Consider the following 22309-nt stretch of genomic DNA (forward strand, 5'->3'; position numbering starts at 1 on the left):
AAGGTAAAGGGTTAATGAGATATACAATAACCTCCTAATAGCCACAGTACTATAGATGGCATATAACAGCTTTGGAAGAACCCAGTTTTTGCACTAGTTAGTCTCCGCTCGCTGATACTCAATGCACTGAATACAAATTTTCCAGAAATGTTAACAAGCAATTCAATGAAACGTCAATCAAGCCAGATTTTATAAAAGAGCATCAGGGAAAGTGATGGCGGTGTCATGTGAGAGGCAAGTCCCATACTGACGGGCTCTTGTGTTCGCCAGGAACTGGTCAAACTTGTCAGGAAGGATCATGAAGATGGGACTTGGCTGTAAATGAGCTTGATGAGCCTGCATATACATCCGCAGAGGAAAATCACGTTGTCACATTTTTGTAAATAAAGCTAATCAACGCTGAACGCTGCAGTGACACAAACTGATAACACTTTATTCACTGGCTATGTCTCCAGCAGCGCTACTATCTATTAATTAGAAAAGTTCCCCCTGCACAATAATGGAAATGCAAATTTACAGAAACAAAAACAAACAAGTTTATGTCTTTTATATATATAAAAAAAGGAACATGACAAGTGAGCAAATAAGAAAATACAATTCATTTTCATATGAACACTTCAGCAGTCATAGCCTCAGAGACGAAGAACAATGAGCAGGCATGTCACATTGTATCCCCCACCGCCAGCTTCAAAATTACATTGTCTATATTTTCACTGCTGGATTGATATGGCGTCCTCTTCTGCAATCACGAATGTTACAAATCCCCTTTGGCTCTACTTGAAATTTCATTTTTAAATGAAGGAACAGTATTCAGAGCTCCTTCACTGATTAACAATATAATCCAAGTTCTAAAAGTGGCAGCTTAAGTAACACGGGTGCGGGTTCACAGCAAATGACAACAAGGCTGCAATCTACATCTTTTCAAATGGGTTTTACAGGACTTTCACCTCCTAAGGATAAAGCCATTATTAATTTTTATGCCTTGGTTTCTTCTTCTTTTTTTTATAGGAGTACTTACATAGTAGAACAAGGGCACTTTAATAGGACCACAGCTGTTAGGACTACCCATGGGCACCCTACATCTAGGTAGCAAGCTCTGGTCATAGCAGACAGGAGACCGTTCTGCAAGGTGTAGAACGGAGACAAGGAGAAACAGAACCTCAATGTTACTTCTGGATTGAATTTACAATGCTTTTAAAGGGAATCTGTCACCTCATTTTTGGCCTATTAGCTGCGGCCACCGTCATCAGGGGCTTATCTACAGCATTCTGTAATGCTGTAGATAAGCCCCCCGATGTAACCTGAAAGATAAGAAAAATGAGTTAAATTATACTCACCGGGGGGCGGTCCGGACCGATGGGTGTCGCGGTCCGGAGCCTCACATCTTCTAGCGATGACGTCCTTCTCCTTACTTCTGCTGCAGCTCCTGCACAGGCGTACTTTAACTGCCCTGTTGAGGGCAGAGTAAAGTACTGCAGTGCGCAGGTGTCGGGAAAGGTCAGAGAGGTCTGGCGGCTGCGCACTGCAGTACTTTACTCTGCCCTCAACAGGGCAGATAAAGTACGCCTGCGCAGGAGCCGCGGCAGATGTAAGAAGGAGGACGTCATCGCTAGAAGATGGGAGGCGCCGGACCAAACCGCGGCACCCACCGCATCAGACCGCGCCCCCCGGTGAGTATAATCTAACTCGTTTTTCTTATCTTTCAGGTTACGGAATGCTGTAGATAAGCCCCTGATGGCGGTGGCCACATCTTATAGGCCAAAAATGAGGTGACTGATTCTCTTTAAGATGGAAATATTCACTAAGAGCATTAGAAGGTCAGAAGTTATGATAACTTTAGAAAAGTGAGGTAGGAGAGCCAGTGCCACCATAGGCTATGGACGTGTGTTCGCCATGAATTTAATAAAGCTTTCAGAGGACGGATGGACGGATGGAGAGATAGTTGAAGTCATGGCTAGTATTTTGGTTCTGCCGAAGAATATGAAGCATTTAAGGAAACCAGGATGGATGACCACAGAACTTAAGCACATGCTAAAAAGGAAGAAAGAAATGTTTATAAAATGGAAAGAGGGAGGCATATCTTAAGAAGAATATAATGCTGTCTGCAGAAACTGCAGGGTACAAATCAGATTACCTAAAGCTGACAATAAATTGAGGCTTGCAAGAGACGTCAAAAGCAATAATAAAGGATTTTGGGGATATGTCAAAAGTAAAAGAAAAGTCAAAGAAGCTATAGGATTTTTACAGGATGAAAATGATGAAATGGTAAGACAGGATGTTGAGAAGGCCGAACTTTTAAATTCCTATTTTGCATCTGTTTTCTCTCAGAAAGGAAATTTAACATCAACTGTTCTTCACTGTCCTATTAAGGGAATAGAAGAATCCAGGATATCTATAAACAGAAATATAGTGAGGAACACTTAGCTAACCTAAATGAAGTCTCCAGATCCAGATGAATTACACCCCAGAGCACTGAAGGAGATAGCAGAAGAAATTTTGAACCCCTCTCCATAATCATTGAAAATTGTTGGAGAACAGGAGAAGTCCCAGAAGACTGGAGAAGAACAAATGTTGTTCCTATCTTCAAAAAGGGGAAGAAGGTGGACCCATGCAACTATAGGCCGGTGAGTCTGAGTTCTATACCAGGAAAGATCTTTGAACAAATTATTAAACAACATGTATGTAAGTACTTGGATAAGAATTAAGTGATTAAACAGAGTCAGCATGGGTTTGTAACTAATAAGTCATGTCAGATTAACTTAATTTCCTTCTATGACAGAATCACTGATTGGGTGGATAAGGGAAATGCTGTAGATATAGTATATCTTGACTTCAGCAAAGCATTTGACAAAGTATCTCACACAATCCTTATTGAAAAAATGACTAAGTATGGAATGGATAAGGCAACTGTTGGGTGGATTCAAAACTGGCTTAGTGATAGGACCCAAAGAGTGGTCATAAATGGCTGCATATCCAGTTGGAAGAATGTCTCAAGTGGGGTACCACAGGGTTCGGTTCTGGGTCCTGTATTGTTCAACATCTTTATCAACGATTTAGATGAAGTAATTGAGGGTAAAGTAACTAATTAAATTTGCTGATGACACAAAGCTAGGAGGGATAGCTAATACTAGAGAAGAGAGAGAGAGGATTCAAAAATATATAAATAAACTGGAGCAGTGGGCAGCAACTAACAGAATGTTTTTTAACAGGGAAAAATGCAAAGTAGTACATCTGGGCAATAAAAATGAAAAAAGCATATACAGAATGGGAGAAATAGGGCTAAGCAACAGCTCATGTGAAAAAGACTTTGGTATACTAATAGATCACAGAAAGAATATGAGTCAACAGTGTGATGCAGCAGCAAAAAAGGTAAATGCAATTCTAGGATGTATTAAAAGAAGCATACAGTCTAGATCACGTGAATTCATTATTGCCCTCTACTCCTCTTTAATCAGACCTCATCTGGAATACTGTGTCCAGTTTTGGGCGCCACATTTTAAAAAGACATCAACAAACTGGAGCAAGTTCAGAAAAGAGCGACCAGAATGGTGACCGGTCTGCAAACCCTGTCTTAGGAGGAAAGGTTGCAGGATTTGGGACTGTTTAGCTTGCAAAAGGGAAGACTGAGAGGAGACTTAATAGCTGTCTACAAATATCTCAAGGGCTGTCACATTGTAGAAGGATTATCTTTATTCTCATTTGCACCAGGAAAGACTAGAAGCAATGGAATGAAACTGAATGGGAGGAGACACAGATTAGATACTAGAAAAAACTTTTTGACAGTTAGAGTGATCAATGAGTGGAATAGGCTGCCACGAGAAGTGGTGAGTTCTCCTTCAATAGAAGTCTTCCAACAGAGGCTGGACAGACATCTGTCTGGGATGATTTAGCGAATCCTGCTTTGAGCAGGGGGTTGGACCAGATGGCCCAGGAGGTCCCTTCCAACTCTACGATTCTATGATTCTATGATTTCTCCATTCCATAACCACAATACCTGGCACAGCTGCTACAAATATAAGGCATAATGCCAATCAATTAGCTGATTGGAGTGGGCGCATCTAAAATAAAATATTCTACCTAAATGTAATAACAATCTCCAATAACGACCTGCGGCACAAGACTCACCTCCAGAATGCTGTAGTCGGTTTCTTTGGCATACATCACAACTGCATGGGCAGAATAGGTTCTCAGCTTCATAGTAAGTTTCATTTCTTCCTTGTTCTCATTTTCCAGCAGTCTGTACTTTATATAGCTGCTGCCAGTAAATGTGACTGATGAGGCAACTAAGAAGAAAACAGAAAATATATTTCAGCATTGCGAATTTCATTTAGTGTTCCTATGATGGCAACTTATGGACCATAAGCATCATTCACAGTCGATCCCAGCTCCAAAGTGAAAAATCAATCAGCAACGAGAACTATATATTATTTATAATGAGTAAGAGTAACCAAGTTCATTGGTCTTATACCTCAGGGCATAGGCTATATTTCTGGATACAAGTCTAAAAGCTATATCAAAAGGTGAATGAACATAAGTCAACTCCTATCAACTCTCAGCAACACATGGCCAAAATGACCCACAGAAAAGTGGACGGAAAAAAAGGAATGGCCTTCCCGCTTTAGTCTTCTTACATCTTATGCATTACTACAATTTTAGGAAACATGTCTCAAATTAATGGTGGATGCCAACTGGACAGGTCTCTGTACCCTTACCATTAACTTGTGCCCCACAGAACACTGTGTGACTCATCAAATCATGCCTTAAAGGAGTTTTCATAAACAATGCATATCACCTCACCGCTGGATGTTCGACCGCTTGGACCCTAACAGATCACAATAATGGGAGCCCATGTCCCGTGTGTAAATGCTCCATTCACGGTCTATAGGAATGATGGCAGCACATGCCCACTAGTTCTCCATTCACACAGGGGACTTTGAGGCACTACATTTTTGGATTTGTCACAGATCATACATTTATCATCATGTGGATAGATCATGAATGTTGTTTAAAGAACAACCCCTTTAACAATGTCCAGAACTTAAATAAAAGTGATTCCCACTTTACTAGCACGTTAGAATCTATACTTAGAGATATGATGAGAGACAAAAGGTCACTAATTACGTGTACTTAGCCATATGGTTTTAACCAAAGACATGTGCTGCAACTGAAATGCATAAGCAGTGTCCTTTTATCTGTCACATTATGTCTAAATCTGATTTTTAACATGTGCTAATAATACTGGAAATCACTATTAATCCAGGGGTTTGCAGAACCTCTTTTTCTTCCATATGGTATATGCACTGTGCCAAATGCAGGACATGGGCGCAGTAGCATCAGGCACGGTGAGCTGCTTAACTTCTCTCCTGGCCTACAAAAAAACTGATAAAGGGTGATTTAAAAAGGATGGTGCAAAATTATAGCCCCAGTATTAATAACTAAGAGAACACAAATGTATTAAGATGATAAGCTAAACTATCTAGCCAAGTTTTCACTGTATTATACAAATGTTCAAAGGGAGTTGGACTCCGCTGTCTTCTTGATGCATTGTCCCAGGTTGATTCAACAATGCTGCGCTGGCCACCACCGTCAGCAGATCTAACACCCCGTGACTTCTTTCTGAGGGGCTAAATCCAGGACTCAGAGTATCTGTCCCTCCAGCGACAGGGCCTGAACGACCAGAGATAACACATCAGTGAAACAGTGGATGTGCTTGTCAGTGTCTGAACAGACCTGGACTACCGCCTAGACATTGCCCGTGTCACCAATGGAAATCACTTTGAACATTGGTAGTGAAGTAGCTAAAACTTGGAAATTGTGTTTTCATGTTAATGAATTTGTGTTTTCTTCTCTCGGGTATGAATACCGAGGCTATAATTTTGTTCCATCCTTTTTGATTCACCCTGTATAAATAAGCCCAATGACTCAACTGTGATGTCAGTAAAAGCACCGTTGTCATCAGCAGAGGTACTGCCAGCCATATCATACCGTATATATAACATTGCTGACTTATTTGGCCAGAGCTGTTCCTCATGGATGTATCATGTATGTATCATTCGACGTGGCAAACTACTTGCCTGTCCACAATGTTAAAGATTGACTATTTTTTTTTTTTTTAATAATTGTCTCCAAGATAGAAAGTTTTGAAAAAAAATGAACACTCCTAATTCAATTCTGTGAGGAAAAAAAAAAAACAAACTTATCACGTATGTAAGTGGTCTCCAAACGCCTGCCTTATTCAGGCTATTTGTCTGCCTGTAACTGCACCGATATCGTAACCTACTCATTTGGAGTACAGATGAGGGCTGTGAAAGGCTCAGCTGCACTTGTGCCTCTTAGAAGCTCTGGGGATAAGCTGCAGCAGTCGGGGGGAGTAGGAGTAGGCTGTAGTAGGAGGAGAAGATTCATCCACCATACCTAAGTAAGCAGTGTACGGATCTCCTGTCTCTGAGTCTGCTGCCCCCTCATTTATAGGAGAGGACACAGAGACAGCGCTGAAGACCCATACCTGGCTGAGCTCCTAGGACATCAGCACTCCGTGATTAGAGAGATCTGTGCTTTATAGCCGCTTCTCCTTTCCTGGGAGCAAGATAGGTTCTCCAAAAGATCACCTCTTTGAGAAGACTAGCCCGTAGAAGACCACTTTGTAATGCCATTTTGATACATAATTATATTACAAGAATATTATCCTCCATCTAGTTCACTGTTCCCATCTTACCACTGCACTGCTGGCCGGCAGGGCACGCGCAGCTGTATGTATCTTCTTTAGAGTCCGGCACACATTCCATACCCTCGGGACATGGGTTTCCTTCACATACAATGTTTATAGTAGGACACTTTCCTCCTATTTGAGAAAAAGATGAATGTATGACTTCAAACTGAGCTGGTAGATAAATCTGAATTCTGTCATAATACTAGCTCTTTCGTTACCTTTGCACAAGCAGACAGCTTTCCGTGCGTGTCTCGGTGTCACAAAGCTCAGCCGGGCAGTGCTATGTGTTGACATGACATTCTCATCGACAGTGATCTTCTCATCACAGTATCTCCAGGGACAGTCCAAATCAGCGCAAAGCTTGTGGAAGACCTCAAGGATTTTAACGCCACTGAAGTCTTCAATCTCAGCAACTGAAGCGTTTAGTTTTTGGATCAGTAGTTTGGGAACAAAATGTACGCTGCCTGGTTTATCTACAGCGAGCAGGACGTCAAGGCTTGCCGGTGGATCAGATGGTTGCAGGCTAAGAATCTGAACATCAATTTTTCGTCCACCCAAAATGTTTTTCAGGGTTCTCTGGAAGTTGCGCCAATAATCTCCGATGAATTCCTCTGGAGAGAGATTTGCAAAGCGGAAGGTGATGCTGTGATTGAGGAGCTCCTGCGTTATCTGCTTGATGTGAACGGTTATATCGGCTGAGGTTGTAAACATCCCATCCGTTACGCTGACATTTAGCAGATACTGGCCCACGTCCAATCTCTTGTGTGCTATCAGTTTCCCTCCAGTGCTGGAAACAGAGAAGAGATTCTCCACTTTGGAATCTAAACTATATGTAAGAGTGTCATAAACATCCTGGTCTGTTGCGTGGATCTTCCCAATCACACCACCTGCATATTCCTCTCCATGTGTGGTCACGTAAATTTCAAGGGGTAAAATGGCCGGAGGGTAGATACTCTCTTCGATTACTCGCACATCAGTGTTGGTCACAGATGATAGTTGTGGTTTACCGTTATCTGCCACCTAGAGGCAGAAAGAATTACAGTCACAAGAAAATATAACGTAAAATGAAGCATAAAATGAAGCACAGAGAAATCATTAAAAAAGATGAGATGTTACTGGATCAGACATAGAAACAAAGTCGACATATAAAGGATCAAAGCAACATAAGTTAAAGATTTGTGGAAATTACCACCATGATCCCAACTTCGTTTAGGAACACTTTCTGTAGCTCTCCAAAAGTGACCAGCCGAAGTTATCATTAGGGATGAGGTCATGGCAGAAGAAAATATGTTTACATCTAGCAGCTAAAAATGCTTTCACCTAGTTCTGTTCACACAGCAGAGGGTTTGTTACAATATGTGAAAGACAATTCTATGTCAGCTACAGTCATGGCCGAAAGTATTGGTATCCTTGAAATTGTTTATGTAACGGAAGACGTATTTCCCCCAGAAAATTATTGTAATTACAAATTTTGTTATACACATGTTTATTTCTTTTGTGTGTACTGGAACAGAAAAAAAAAAAACAGAAAAAAGGCAAATTGGACATAATTTCACACAAAACCCCCAAAATTAAGGCAACAGCTGAAAAACGCGTCGGGGTGGACGCCATTTAGGAGCTTGAGTCTTCTATTATCAGATATTGATCAGTGACTATTACCTGCACCTACACCTGTGATTATGCAATATTATTATGATACTGATCATCATACTGACGAGCAGTGGCATTTGATACTCCACAAATCTTTCTCCAGCAAAAGCCGGTGTAAGATTTGTGGCGAGGCACACGTCGAGGTGTGCACCATTATACGCCTTGTCTGATTCATTAAAAGGCACACGTCGCTTAATGTATCAAAAGCGTCTGCTCCAAAAACGCCCCCTCGAGAGAAGCTCCCGTCTTTATACATTGCCCCCCGTGTGTGTAATACTATCTGGTGTGAAATTCTATCTCTGCTTACGCATGAAGGTATGTAGCGTTAGGTAATCATACAAAGGTATTCTCTCAGCCTTGCTATGTGCAGATGCATGGTGGAATATCCAAAATGGAAAGTCCTCCGCGATGGATACCATTTAAATTGAAAACATGGTAACAAATCGCAGCTTTTTGGACTACTCAGCACATAGAATAGTAAATAAGACAAGTGACGTGAAGCAGATCTATCAATATGGCAAGGGGAGAAACAATTGTGGCAGGAAATATTTGAGGGGTGTAATGATCAATGATGGAGGTCTGGTCCATGGTTGTGATGCCCCCATCAGCAGTGGCATAATTTGAAGCTCATGGGTCCCAATGCAAAATTTACAAGCGGCCCCCAATTATCACCTTCCTAATAGCATTGGTCTTTTAATATGGGCCAATGGGACCTTTGGGGCCTAACATGGGTCAATGGGACATGTGGGGCACCTTAAGCGCCAGGCCTGGACACAACTGCAACCCATTGTAGTTTTTCCCTTGCCCATTGGGTCTAAGGAGCACTGCCACAACGGTTTCCTTCCCTTCCTTAACGATAGTTCTGTTTCACATCAATTGCCTAATTAACTGCACAATTCTTGTGTCCTGTTGGGTGTAAATATACGTCTCTTTAGATCAGAGGTGGACAAAGCAAAAGAGGACCCCTGTGCAAGAATGGTATATGGGCCATTAGCACTACAATAATGCACCCCTTTCTGTTACAGAAGGCGGTTGCCTTTTTAAAGGTGGAAGTGGCGCCCCCTACAGGTTGCACCAATGGTATGTCTGCACCTGCTTTATATACTCTGTTAAACTAGACCTGATGAAGACACCGAGTAGTGTCAAAAGCTTGCCACCTGTCATCATCTTTTCAGTTACCTATTAAGGGCATCAACCATTGATGACTCGCAGTTTTGATCATCTTTCTATCTATGGTAAATAGATATATATTTCCTGGTGGAATACCCGGAATGTAGTATCTTTTCTTCAGGAGTTCGCTTTTTCACCACTAGATGGCGATAAAGCCTACGTTAATGTGCAAGAAGTAAGCGTGGTGATGAATGTACTAGAAAGGCTTTTTTATTAACGGAATTCTTCATGTCTGCAAGGTTTGACACAGTGAGGTTTTACATCAGACATACTAAGACGTAAATTAACCTCTGTCGACAACCACAAAGCAACTAATAAGCTGGAAACACGTCTATAAATTTACTTGCTTCAATGAACAAAAACAACTTTTATCGTTTTTTAGTAAACTCATATCCGAATTAAATAGGTTTGAGGAGTGCGTCATGTAGTAGGAGGCAGAATCAAATGCTAGGGTTTAAAACAAACATTCACTGGCGACAATCCGAGATTACTTGCATGGAAAGAATTCAATGGGTCAGAGGAAACGAAGAAAAGAAGAATAGGTCTTCTGTACGCTCACTATTTCATTCTCTTTTATGTAAACCAACAGGAAGTTGTTCAGGAGCGGTGTTAGGCTTAATTAACCAAGTGTAAATTGCCCAGACATCAGTTTTCTGCAGAACTCACAATCTTCTCCGTTCAGCTACATTTGTCATTTTTGAGAATTTTACATTAAGGAATAGAAGGAGCGATTGTAAGAAAGGACAGAAAGACAGGTTAGTAATGTTTGGTAAAACATGCAAGAGATCAGATTAATATATAACTTGAGGTGAGTGAACCCCAAATTAAAGGTTTGGGGTTTGTACTAGAGAGTGAGTGTCCGGAGCTCCAAACACAAACTTCTCACGAAGTCCCATTGCAAAGTTCGGAATTCCAGAGGAACAGGGAGAGGGGGGAGAGAGAGGAGGAGAGAGAAATGGGGAGACAGACGGGAAAAACAGTGGGGGAGAGAGAAGGGGGGAGAGAGATACACAGAGGAAGAGAGAAGGAGAGGAGAAGTGATAGAGAGGGAAGGAGAAAAAGAGGGAGGGAGAGAGAAGAGTGAGGTGGAGAGAGAGGGAGGGGGAGAGAGAGGGGGAGAGAGGAGGAGAGAGAGAGGAGAAAGAGGGGGAGAGAGGAGGAGAGAGAAAAGGGGAGACAGACGGGAAAAACAGTGGGGGAGAGCGAGAGGGGGGGGGAGAGATACACAGAGGAAGAGAGAAGGAGAGGAGAAGTGATAGAGAGGGAAGGAGAAAAAGAGGGAGGGAGAGAGAAGAGTGAGGTGGAGAGAGAGGGAGGGGGAGAGAGAGGGGGAGAGAGGAGGAGAGAGAGAGTAGAAAGAGGGGGAGAGAGGAGGAGAGAGAAAAGGGGAGACAGACGGGAAAACAGTGGGGGAGAGAGAGAAGGGGGGAGAGAGATACACAGAGGAAGAGAGAAGGAGAGGATAAGTGATAGAGAGGGAAGGAGAAAAAGAGGGAGGGAGAGAGAAGAGTGACGTGGAGAGAGAGGGAGGGGGAGAGAGAGGGGGAGAGAGGAGGAGAGAGAGAGAGAGAGGAGAAAGAGGGGGAGAGAGGAGGAGAGAGAAAAGGGGAGACAGACGGGAAAAACAGTGGGGGAGAGCGAGAAGGGGGGGGAGAGATACACAGAGGAAGAGAGAAGGAGAGGAGAAGTGATAGAGAGGGAAGGAGAAAAAGAGGGAGGGAGAGAGAAGAGTGAGGTGGAGAGAGAGGGAGGGGGAGAGAGAGGGGGAGAGAGGAGGAGAGAGAGAGTAGAAAGAGGGGGAGAGAGGAGGAGAGAGAAAAGGGGAGACAGACGGGAAAACAGTGGGGGAGAGAGAGAAGGGGGGAGAGAGATACACAGAGGAAGAGAGAAGGAGAGGATAAGTGATAGAGAGGGAAGGAGAAAAAGAGGGAGGGAGAGAGAAGAGTGACGTGGAGAGAGAGGGAGGGGGAGAGAGAGGGGGAGAGAGGAGGAGAGAGAGAGAGAGAGGAGAAAGAGGGGGAGAGAGGAGGAGAGAGAAAAGGGGAGACAGACGGGAAAAACAGTGGGGGAGAGAGAGAAGGGGGGGAGAGAGATACACAGAGGAAGAGAGAAGGAGAGGACAATTGATAGAGAGGGAAGGAGAAAAAGAGGGAGGGAGAGAGAAGAGTGAGGTGGAGAGAGGGAGGGGGAGAGAGGAGGGGAGAGAGAGGAGAAAGAGGTGGAGAGAGAGAAATGGGGATACAGAGGGGGAGAAAGGAAGAGAGAGATACACACACAGAGGAAGAGAGGGTACAGGAGGAGGAAGGGAAAGACGGAAGGAGAGAGAGGAGAGAGGGGATAGAGAGGGGAAGAGAGAAAAGCTACATTATGCCCACCAGCATCCAATCCCCATAACCATGATCCCTTCCCATGTCACAAATTATTTTCTTGCTTTGGCAACACTAATTGTATTTGGTCCTGCCAATAAAGCCTATTCGAACTTGAATTGAATTAGAGGAGAGAAAGAGAGGGGGGGGCAGAGAGAGGAATCGAGAGGGAGAGGGACGGAGAGGGGGAAGAGAGACAGAGGGGCAGAGAGAGGGAAAGAGAGAGACAAAGTGAAAGAGGGGGAGAGAGAGACACCATGCGACTATTCCAGTCTACTTTCATCAGTTCTTTCTAGCTGCTAGCAGGCTCATGATGACAAGAGACCCTAACAGTTCTCGACAGCAATCTGAAGAATTGAAAGTGCAGTTGTGGACTAAGCGCCCATGCACATATCCATAAATATCGGACAAGTACTTACTTGGTTTTGCCACAAAGCAATCGTCCCAATGTTATTCATTGATGGTGTGCACATGTCCGATTTTTTTTCTTGACCGAGTAGCCCAAGGAAAAAAAATTGCATAATGCTTGATTGGCCTACGATAATTCAGAACGCATTGAGCCACTCAAGTCTATTGGCTCAAGAAAAAAATCAGACACAATTGGATGACATCTGAGAACAGTCCGGTTTTCACAGTGATTAAACGGACTACATTTTGCACAGATTACATTTTTTTCTGAGAAAATTAGATCACCCTCTGGTTACTCTCTGATCTTACTCAGATCAGAGTCTGATTAGCGCAATCAGCTTGATCCTATCGGCGGAGGAGAGACGAACAATCATATGACCCTCGCTTTACACTGTGAGCCAATAGTAATGGGAATAATAGTAAAATAATGGTTGCCAAAACTTAGATCTTTTGATTACTTTCTTAAGCAAGAAAAACTTTACAGAAACTGTAAAATGTTCTTCAAAGTAGAAGATCTTCTGTAATAAGAAGGATTTGCATGCTGATAATTTTATCTGAATCATGAATACTTCAATTATGATAAAATGAACCAAAGAGCAAAGGCAAAGTAGGCGTACCATATCTATTAAAGAAGATTGTTTATCTCTTAGGGTACAGCTATTTTAGGAAATATTAATCCTTGTGAAATGGCAATTCTGGATCCTCATTTCACAAAGCTCTTCTGTTATTCCTATTGGAAATGATTGAATAAGTTGACAACAAGGAATTACCAGTTGGGGTGTGTCCTGCATACTCTGTGGGCTTGTGAAGACGACCGTAATAAGTGGACGAGTGCTATTTGTCATTTTGATGAGGGCCGAGCACATGTCCAATATTTTCCTCAATGGGGCCGAGAATACAGTACGTCCAATATTTTCCTCTATGGGGCCGAGCATGTCACGGTACCACTCCTCAGTGTGTCTGGGATGTGGTTACTGACACCTCAGCTGTCCCATATAGTATAGGGGTGTGCTGAAGCTGTCGGTACTTTGACAACTTGGCCATCTAAACTGGTACAGGGGCATGCTGAGCTGTCAATGTGTTGATTGACAGCTCAACTATCCAATTTCAGCCAGTGAGGTTTGTGCTTTCCTGTGCCTTGAGTTTGGTATGCTTGATCTGTTGCCTGACCTTGGACTTCGTTCTGACCATCCGCCTGTTTAACCCCTTCAGCTCTGATACGTTATCCTTCTGGTACTCTGACCTCGGAATGTTATCTGACTATGTTTTTGTCCTTTCTGGCTTCTGACCTTGGACTCCTTGACAACTCTGCCTAACAATCTTGGCCGTAAAAAGTGACTAGCCTCACAAATAATATCATTAGCGAGGAGCGCCTTGCACTCAAGAGACTACAGAGTCTACAGGACATCCTATTCAAACCGGCTGAATTTAAGTCTGTCAGAATTCTGGGAGACACAGCTCAGTTAAGAAGCATGGCAATTAACTGGAATAATGAACACGTGGAGACAGCCAACGCCTCACAGTCTCAGATTGGATAGTTGATCTGTCAATCAATACACTGACAAATCAGCATGCCCCTGTACCAGATTGGATGGTCAAGCTGTCAATCAAAGTACTGACAGCTTTAGCACGACCCTATACCAGATTGGACGGTCGAGCTGTCAGTAACCGCATCCCAGACACACTGAGGGGTAGAACCGTGACAGAGCACATGTCCAAGCGCTTCCTTTAAGGGGCCGTGCACATGTCCAATCTCTTTCTCTATAGGGCCGAGTCATGTCCAATCTTTTCCTCTACGTGGCCGAGCACATGTCCAATCTTTTCCTCTATGGGGTCGAGCACATGTCCAATCTTTTCCTCTATGGGGCCGTGCACAGGTCCAATCTTATCCTCTACGTGGCCGAGCACATGTCCAATCTTTTCCTCTATGGGGTCGAGCACATGTCCAATCTTTTTCTCAATGAGGTTGAGCACATGTTCAAGCTTTTTCTCTATGGGGCGGAACACATATCCAACCTTCTCTTCAGACAGACGGTCAGCAGAAATAAATCACAGCATACCCACATTCTATCTGATATTCGAATCGCACTCAACCATGTAAGTCAGTGAGTCCGTGGAAAACAATGGACTGCACTGGGATAAGATGTGAGAGAATCGGATCACACTATAGTGACACTCTGATTGGAATATGATTTGCATAACTGAACCGATGTGAGAATATACGATAGACTCAACCTAGCCTAAAGCTGTCAAATCAAAGGCACACTGTGAAAGGACACACCCATTTGCCAAGTTGAATAGTTACACCCAGTTATCAATTTAAAGGGTTAGTATCAGATTTATTTATTTTTTAAAATTAAAAGCTCGGTTATCAGTTTACATAAAGCATCAGATACTCGCCAGCTGATTTACTTATAATTCTTCTGCCACTAGGTCCTTCTTGAATCTTTCTCCAGCACAATTTGGGAGGCCCTTCATTGTTGGTCACATGACCCTGTTTACATGTTGGAAACTACATTTCCCATAAACCACTAGTGTCTCCAGGAAAGATTCCTGCAATCTCCTGTGTGCTGCTCGTGTTCACTACAAATAATGTATGACATTCAGGAAACATGAGCAGCCCTCACAGGAAGAAGCATGGTGGAGTTATTGGATTCCTCACCCAGCTCTCTGTTTACAATCTATAAGTCTTCGTAAGAAAGCTACATGTGTGCTGCATATACCACTTAGCGTCGGTGGTGAAGAGAGCGATAGTCCTATGCCAATGACACAGCTGAGTGGTGCAAGGTAAGAGGAGTGTGTCCGGCCTGGTGCAGTGGGAACAACGCACCCATCAATGCACCATGATGAAGATACTAACTAAAGCAGAAAAGTGGGTATTAAATGTGTACACTCAACTGAGGAAAGCGAAACCACAGGAGGACAAGTCCCAGGGCAACAGGGTTACAAACAAACATGAAAAATAGGCTTTAGCACCCAAAATTTCTATGACATTGTCAACGTTAGATACTTGTATTTGAGAGCTCCTTTCATTTCTGCAATGGGGCACACTGAAGCACAGAGAGAACACCCCTTTAATCCTAAACATCTAGAAGGAATTTCAAAGCAGCAGAACAAGACAAGACAACTGCAATAAAAGATCCTCCAGAGTTGCTATTTGCAGTTTTGTACTAAGACAGACATGTCTGGGGAGGTGGCCGGTCCTCTGTGGGTATTTTTCATTTTTAGGTCACTTCTGAATCTATTGTACATTTTTCTAAGTCTCGACTTCACATTTTCTCATTATTCTATGGCCGTGTAAGAAATGAAAAAGCCTCTTTGTAGCATTTATGACTAGTGAGTATACTGTACATTTCCTGGGCAGTTTTGGTCATTATGTCAGCATAACCGTCTTGATTATAATCTTTATTCCTCACTATTCCTCATCCTATGGTAAAAAAAGAAATTTGGTGTCAGTCTGTTCTCATCTCAGTTTGCAGTCCCCAGCCTGCTAGGCTTCTACTTTCTTGCTATCTTCCTATCACTTTCCTCTGATCACAGGCTGTATTCATGAATGCAGTGACACAAATCTGTGCTTCTTTCTGCAGCCTCCGCATTATTGACAGCGTCAGACACAACACCTATGTTGGGCAACGCTTGTGTGTCGGATTGTTCCAAAGTTCCTATTTTATGACATGTTTACCATTTACTGACAGAGTCCAGGGGATATTACGACAGACAATGGGACTTTCCAGGGTGCTTAGGTAGAAGAACAATCACTTTCTGCTCAATATTCTATATTTTTTCCGGTTCCATAAACTTTCCATGGCATGTCTTCTACTGTATAATATTAGAGCTTCATGCAATACTGAACTTAGGTAACATAGGACAAAACTGTAGGAAATAACCAGTAATAATATCCTAACTATACAAAATCATGGAAAGCTTTTAAGGCAGTTCTAGAACATGCAACGTGCATCATAAATACTATTTTTGTCAAAAAAAGGGGTTAATACCATAAAAAACTATTTATATATTCTTGTCCCTGCATCTAGTGCCCATAATCCAGTCAGAACTAAGTACAGTCAAGTCTGCAGTACACACTTTATAGACGTATGATCAAAAATGGTGCAAATGTCAAAAAGCATTGTAAAGTCAGAGCCGCATGACTGTCACGCGGCGGCTGCCGCGCGCTCCTCTCTCTGCCTCCTCCCGGCCGCAGCTTACCCTTCCTCCGGCATCCTGCTTCCCTCTGCGCCGCCGTCCTCGGTCCTCCCCGGCTCCTCTTCTCTGTCCAGCGGTCCCCTTCGTCCGGTCTTCCGGACCGCGCCGGGTGCACGCTCCCGCCCCTCCTGCTCGGCGGGCGCGCGCACATACTGTGCCTGGGCACGCGCGCTCCTCCTCCTCCTCCTGAGGACGCGCGCCTGCTCCTCCTCCACTTTAGGTCACGACCCGGAAGTCCTCCTACTAGCCCCTATATCTGGCCGCCTCTTCCTGCCAGCAGTGCCTGAGTATCACTGCTTTTCCCTAGTGATTCTGGCCGCCCTCTATGCACGCTATCGCGTCCTGTCCATCCGTGGCTCGTTCACCTCTCCATTTTTCCTCTCTCCTAGGTCCTGTGTCTCCAAGCCGTGTCCGCCTGTCCTGTGTCTCCCAGCCGTGCCCGCCTGTCCTGTGTCTCCCAGCCGTGCCCGCCTGTCCTGTGTCTCCCAGCCGTGCCCGCCTGTCCTGTGTCTCCCAGCCGTGCCCGCCTGTCCTGTGTCTCCAAGCCGGTACCGTCAGTCCTGTACCCCCAACTCGGCTCTAGCTGTCTGTCTGTCGTTACTCTCCAGGGTACCAGCTGCCGTGGTAATAGTTACCCGCGGGCTTGCCCCAAACGCTCCCTGTATAGGGGGTGGTCCACCTGGTCAGCTCGCCCCCGGGAGGTTCGTTGCCACGGTCTAGCGGGTCCACCCCAGGTGTACCTTACAATGACTTTCTTCGATAATAGTATGTAGCTTTTTCAAAGACAAGTCAAGCAATACCTTTAGTTGGTCAATTTGTTCTTCCGTAAAGGAGAAATCAGCATTAGAATTGTTAGGAAAATGAAGCTGTAGGTCTGAAGCCTCTGTCAATCCAGCTCTATTCTCTGCCAAGCGACACCTCCTCTTGCTTAATTGACAGCCTCTATGCTGTGTGACTTTAGGCAAAGTAGCTGTTAGTCAAGCAGGAGGAGGCAGTGTTGACTGGGGAATAGAGCTGGAGTGACACCAGTGTTGTAGATATACGGCACTCCCCTGTAAAGGTAGTGCTCAAGGAGACTTCCACTCTGTTTAAAATGTATTCAAAGTACTTTGAACTCCAAAAGAAAACGCGCTCAACATTTTGCTTTATTATAGGCAATCTAGAAAATTATATATAATGTTTCAGTCCCAAAATCTGGACCTTCATCAGATACTGATGGATGTGTACAAGCTAAAGAGACGAAGGAGGAATGAATGCAACCGTAATCGCTGTATACAAGGCGTCTTGCAAACAGTATACTCCTGAAGATGAAACATGAGAAAACCTTTTTGAGCTAATCTTTAAGTTGTCTCCTGAGATCTTAAAAACAGCTTCTTGGCCCTGGGCACCAGAAGCCAGGTAAGTACAGCTGTGCTAATTATCTCTTCAAAGAGAAAGAGCGCCACCTGTTGGAAGCAGTGATCCTATAAGTTACAATCAACCCTTTAATGAGTCTTGTAATATGACTTAGGATAAAAGCCAAATCAGAATCTCAATTTGCAGACACGGTGTTTCAGGCTATTGGCTCTCGTCACTGCAAAGTATGAGACCTGATTTGGCAAGGCAATAGGTGGCGCTATAGAGTTCAAGTCCTCTTTCTCTCGGAAGAGGCAATTTGCACACTAAAATTTCCCAGAGGAGCATTGCATGGTGAATAAGCCTCCTTACCTTGACATGCCAGAGCTGGCATGTCATTCTCCACAAAGAGAAACATTACCCCTTAGACCCTGTGTGTGCAACTGTCAAAAGAAATCCATTAGACTTACAGAAGCAGTGGTGTTTGTGTAACTCACAAACTAAGTTATGGAAACAATGTAGCTTGCTGTGCTACACTATATCCGTAATGCTTATTCATTTATGTAAGAGTTACGCTACTAATATTTTGCAGCCAGGTTAGGTTGTCTTTGCAACCCTCTCCTCTGCTGGCCGGCACCTAGAAGCAGTTACTCCCATCTCAGCCAAGGAAGCGAAAACTAGGAATAACCCTCTTATGGCCGAATAATTAAATTAACTTTACTCTATTACAATTCCTGCTTACAACATTATAACGGTAATGAGAAAAGTACTTAATGTTGGGAGCTACACTGTTATTTACATAGCATAAAATAAGACGAGACATCAATACCTAATTTATGGTGACACCTACTATTCCTCTATTATCGCCATGTTACTTTTGAAATTATTATTATCATACAAGTCTAGAAATAGTAGGATTCTAACAACTGGAATACCTGAATTTGAAGTAGAAAGTGGTCACTGGTTTTCCGGTTCAAAGCGGCTGCCGTCGTTACTACTCCCTGCTGGTTAATCTGAAAAGTATTATCCTCGTTTCCACTCAGAATGGTGAACGTAAATGGAGGGCCGTTGTGAGACGAATCCTTGTCAGTCACCACCAAGTGCAGAACGCTAAACCCAATCGGCTTATTTTCCTGTAGAGATATATTTTTAGACGATTATGATACTGTCACAGCTAGATGTATTTGTCTACAAATGGACAAAAGTTTATGGCTTTAGTTTACAATTTTACCGGCCAGGAAAGCACCAGCATGGAGAATGGATCCTCACAAAGCCAATGAGACTGAACGACGAGCATAAAAACTGACAAGAACAGGAAAATTACACAAGACACTTTGTATCTGCAACCTCAATTGAATGTACTCATAGATAAATGAGCTTGTTACAGTTTCAAGAAGGATAACAGCAGCTTCAAAGCCTGAATCAAGACAAAACGGTAAAAATCCATTTTGCCGCTCGTTCTTCTATATTTGAAATCCTATATTAATGACACGTGAAGATTTTGTTCGACACCACTCTGGAAAACTATTAGACTAATTTAAGCTTTCCGAGAACACAACTTGTGTGAAGCAAAATTAAAGGCAGAACTTTGCTTAGCCATTGGCACATTCAGACTAATAACGAAGACGAGTATAGAAAGCCCAAAGCAAAGCCTCGGGTTCCTAAAGACTCGGGAATTAAAATACAAAAACATTGAGGGCAAATATAAAGAGAACAACATGCAGGAAGATACATCTGCTGCCAAAATAACCCTCTAAAGACTCAAGTCTCTTCTCAAGGAAATACTCTGGAGGTGGTGGCTGAGGGTCTCAGGAGGAGGGCAGCATTTGCATACTAAACATATTCATACAGTCTATCTAGCGAGGCTCTGAAAAAAAAGTGAAAAAAAAAATAGTTTGCCTTCAAATCCCAGAGAACTGAATGGACACCGAGGGTTTACAATAAGGAAGGTCATGGAAAGTACAGCCAACCTACAGAATAACCATGAACGAATGGGAAAATGTGCATTACAACAAATGTGTCAATCAAGGTGACATTCATCATAGCATTATATTCATCGCCAATAGAATGATAGTCTCCTGCTATTTATTTTACGACAGTCATTGAAAGATGTAACCTTGCCCGAGACTCAAGCACATACAGTGGGGCAAAAAAGTATTTAGTCAGTCAGCAATAGTGCAAGTTCCACCACTTAAAAAGATGAGAGGCATCTGTAATTTACATCATAGGTAGACCTCAACTATGGGAGACAAACTGAGAAAAAAAAATCCAGAAAATCACATTGTCTGTTTTTTTTTCATTTTATTTGCATATTATGGTGGAAAATAAGTATTTGGTCAGAAACAAGCAATCAAGATTTCTGGCTCTCACAGACCTGTAACTTCTTCTTTAAGAGTCTCCTCTTTCCTCCACTCATTACCTGTAGTAATGGCACCTGTTTAAACTTGTTATCAGTATAAAAAGACACCTGTGCACACCCTCAAACAGTCTGACTCCAAACTCCACTATGGTGAAGACCAAAGAGCTGTCAAAGGACACCAGAAACAAAATTGTAGCCCTGCACCAGGCTGGGAAGACTGAATCTGCAATAGCCAACCAGCTTGGAGTGAAGAAATCAACTGTGGGAGCAATAATTAGAAAATGGAAGACATACAAGACCACTGATAATCTCCCTCGATCTGGTGCCCCACGCAAAATCCCACCCCGTGGAGTCAGAATGATCACTAGAACGGTGAGCAAAAATCCCAGAACCACGCGGGGGGACCTAGTGAATGAACTGCAGAGAGCTGGGACCAATGTAACAAGGCCTACCATAAGTAACACACTACGCCACCATGGACTCAGATCCTGCAGTGCCAGACATGTCCCACTGCTTAAGCCTGTACATGTCCGGGCCCGTCTGAAGTTTGCTAGAGAGCATTTGGATGATCCAGAGGAGTTTTGGGAGAATGTCCTATGGTCTGATGAAACCAAACTGGAACTGTTTGGTAGAAACACAACTTGTCGTGTTTGGAGGAAAAAGAATACTGAGTTGCATCCATCAAACACCATACCTACTGTAAAGCATGGTGGTGGAAACATCATGATTTGGGGCTGTTTCTCTGCAAAGGGGCCAGGACGACTGATCCGGGTACATGAAAGAATGAATGGGGCCATGTATCGTGAGATTTTGAGTGCAAACCTCCTTCCATCAGCAAGGGCATTGAAGATGAAACGTGGCTGGGTCTTTCAACATGACAATGATCCAAAGCACACCGCCAGGGCAACGAAGGAGTGGCTTCGTAAGAAGCATTTCAAGGTCCTGGAGTGGCCTAGCCAGTCTCCAGATCTCAACCCTATAGAAAACCTTTGGAGGGAGTTGAAAGTCCGTGTTGCCAAGCGAAAAGCCAAAAACATCACTGCTCTAGAGGAGATCTGCATGGAGGAAAGGGCCAACATACCAACAACAGTGTGTGGCAACCTTGTGAAGACTTACAGAAAATGTTTGACCTCTGTCATTGCCAACAAAGGATATATCACAAAGTATTGAGATGAAATTTTGTTTCTGACCAAATACTTATTTTCCACCATAATATGCAAATAAAATGAAACAAAAACAGACAATGTGATTTTCTGGATTTTTTTTTCTCAGTTTGTCTCCCATAGTTGAGGTCTACCTATGATGTAAATTACAGACGCCTCTCATCTTTTTAAGTGGTGGAACTTGCACTATTGCTGACTGACTAAATACTTTTTTTCCCCACTGTATATGGGAGTAACATATATGGAAGACTGATGGCATTAGATGATATGCTAGTCCCCAAGACCTAGTCATGCACCATAGAGGAACACTGAAGCTGCTATAGATTAGTGGACAAGGGGATAGCCTAAGATGTTTCTGTACCTTTCCCTTATGTGCTGTACAAGCAGTGTCTTTCTATTCATAGTCTCCCTTTCTATAACACTATTAAACAAGGGCCTCCTCTATGTATGCGAAAACCCAGTCCTATTTAAAGGAGTAGTGAATGTAGAAGTAAATTGATAAATTTAATAAGAAATATAGCTGTCCTCACTGTTTTTAGTCTACAGCCTGCGATCCTGAAATAGTCTTGTAAAAATAATGCAAATAACTAAGGGGTTAATCTCTTCGATCAGTTCCAGTTTTGGCCTGCTATAGTCCCACCTCTTTAGTAAAGGGGTTGAAATTAATGATTTTTTTCTACTGCAGGCAAGACATTGCTGGAATGTTTCTGCAACAGCCGATTGTCTTACCACCAGACACAGGACACTGATGAGGAGAAGGGCACAGGGAGGACATGACTGAGCTTCAGAGACACATAGAGAACATTTCTTATACAGTATTGTGCAAAAGTTTTAGACAGGTGTGGAAAAAAAGCTGCAAAGTAATAATGCTTTCAAAAACAGTGGAAACAGTGTAATTTTTTTTTCAAATACCAAAAAGGAAAATGAATCAAGAAATCAATCAATG

The 22309-nt window shown here is 43.1% G+C and overlaps 1 protein-coding gene across 5 annotated transcripts in view; it reads right to left on the bottom strand.

The window, feature by feature from the left end:
* Positions 1-22309, bottom strand: part of FAT1 (FAT atypical cadherin 1) — a 331353-nt gene that overhangs the window by 21924 nt on the left and 287120 nt on the right. For all 5 annotated transcript variants that reach the window (XR_012232847.1, XM_073578882.1, XM_073578892.1 and 2 more), the window contains exons 18-21: positions 18777-18974; positions 6928-7729; positions 6716-6841; positions 4126-4283 (exon numbers count right to left, since the gene is read on the bottom strand). Coding sequence is in view for 4 of the 5 variants with exons in the window: in XM_073578882.1 (XP_073434983.1) it covers positions 4126-4283; positions 6716-6841; positions 6928-7729; positions 18777-18974 (1284 nt within the window). In the remaining variant the exon portion in view is untranslated. The remainder of the gene's footprint in view (positions 1-4125; positions 4284-6715; positions 6842-6927; positions 7730-18776; positions 18975-22309) is intronic.

Source organism: Dendrobates tinctorius, unplaced genomic scaffold, assembly GCF_039654945.1.
Source record: "Dendrobates tinctorius isolate UK_male_01 unplaced genomic scaffold, ASM3965494v1 ptg000008l, whole genome shotgun sequence".
Taxonomy (NCBI): Eukaryota; Metazoa; Chordata; class Amphibia; order Anura; family Dendrobatidae; genus Dendrobates; species Dendrobates tinctorius.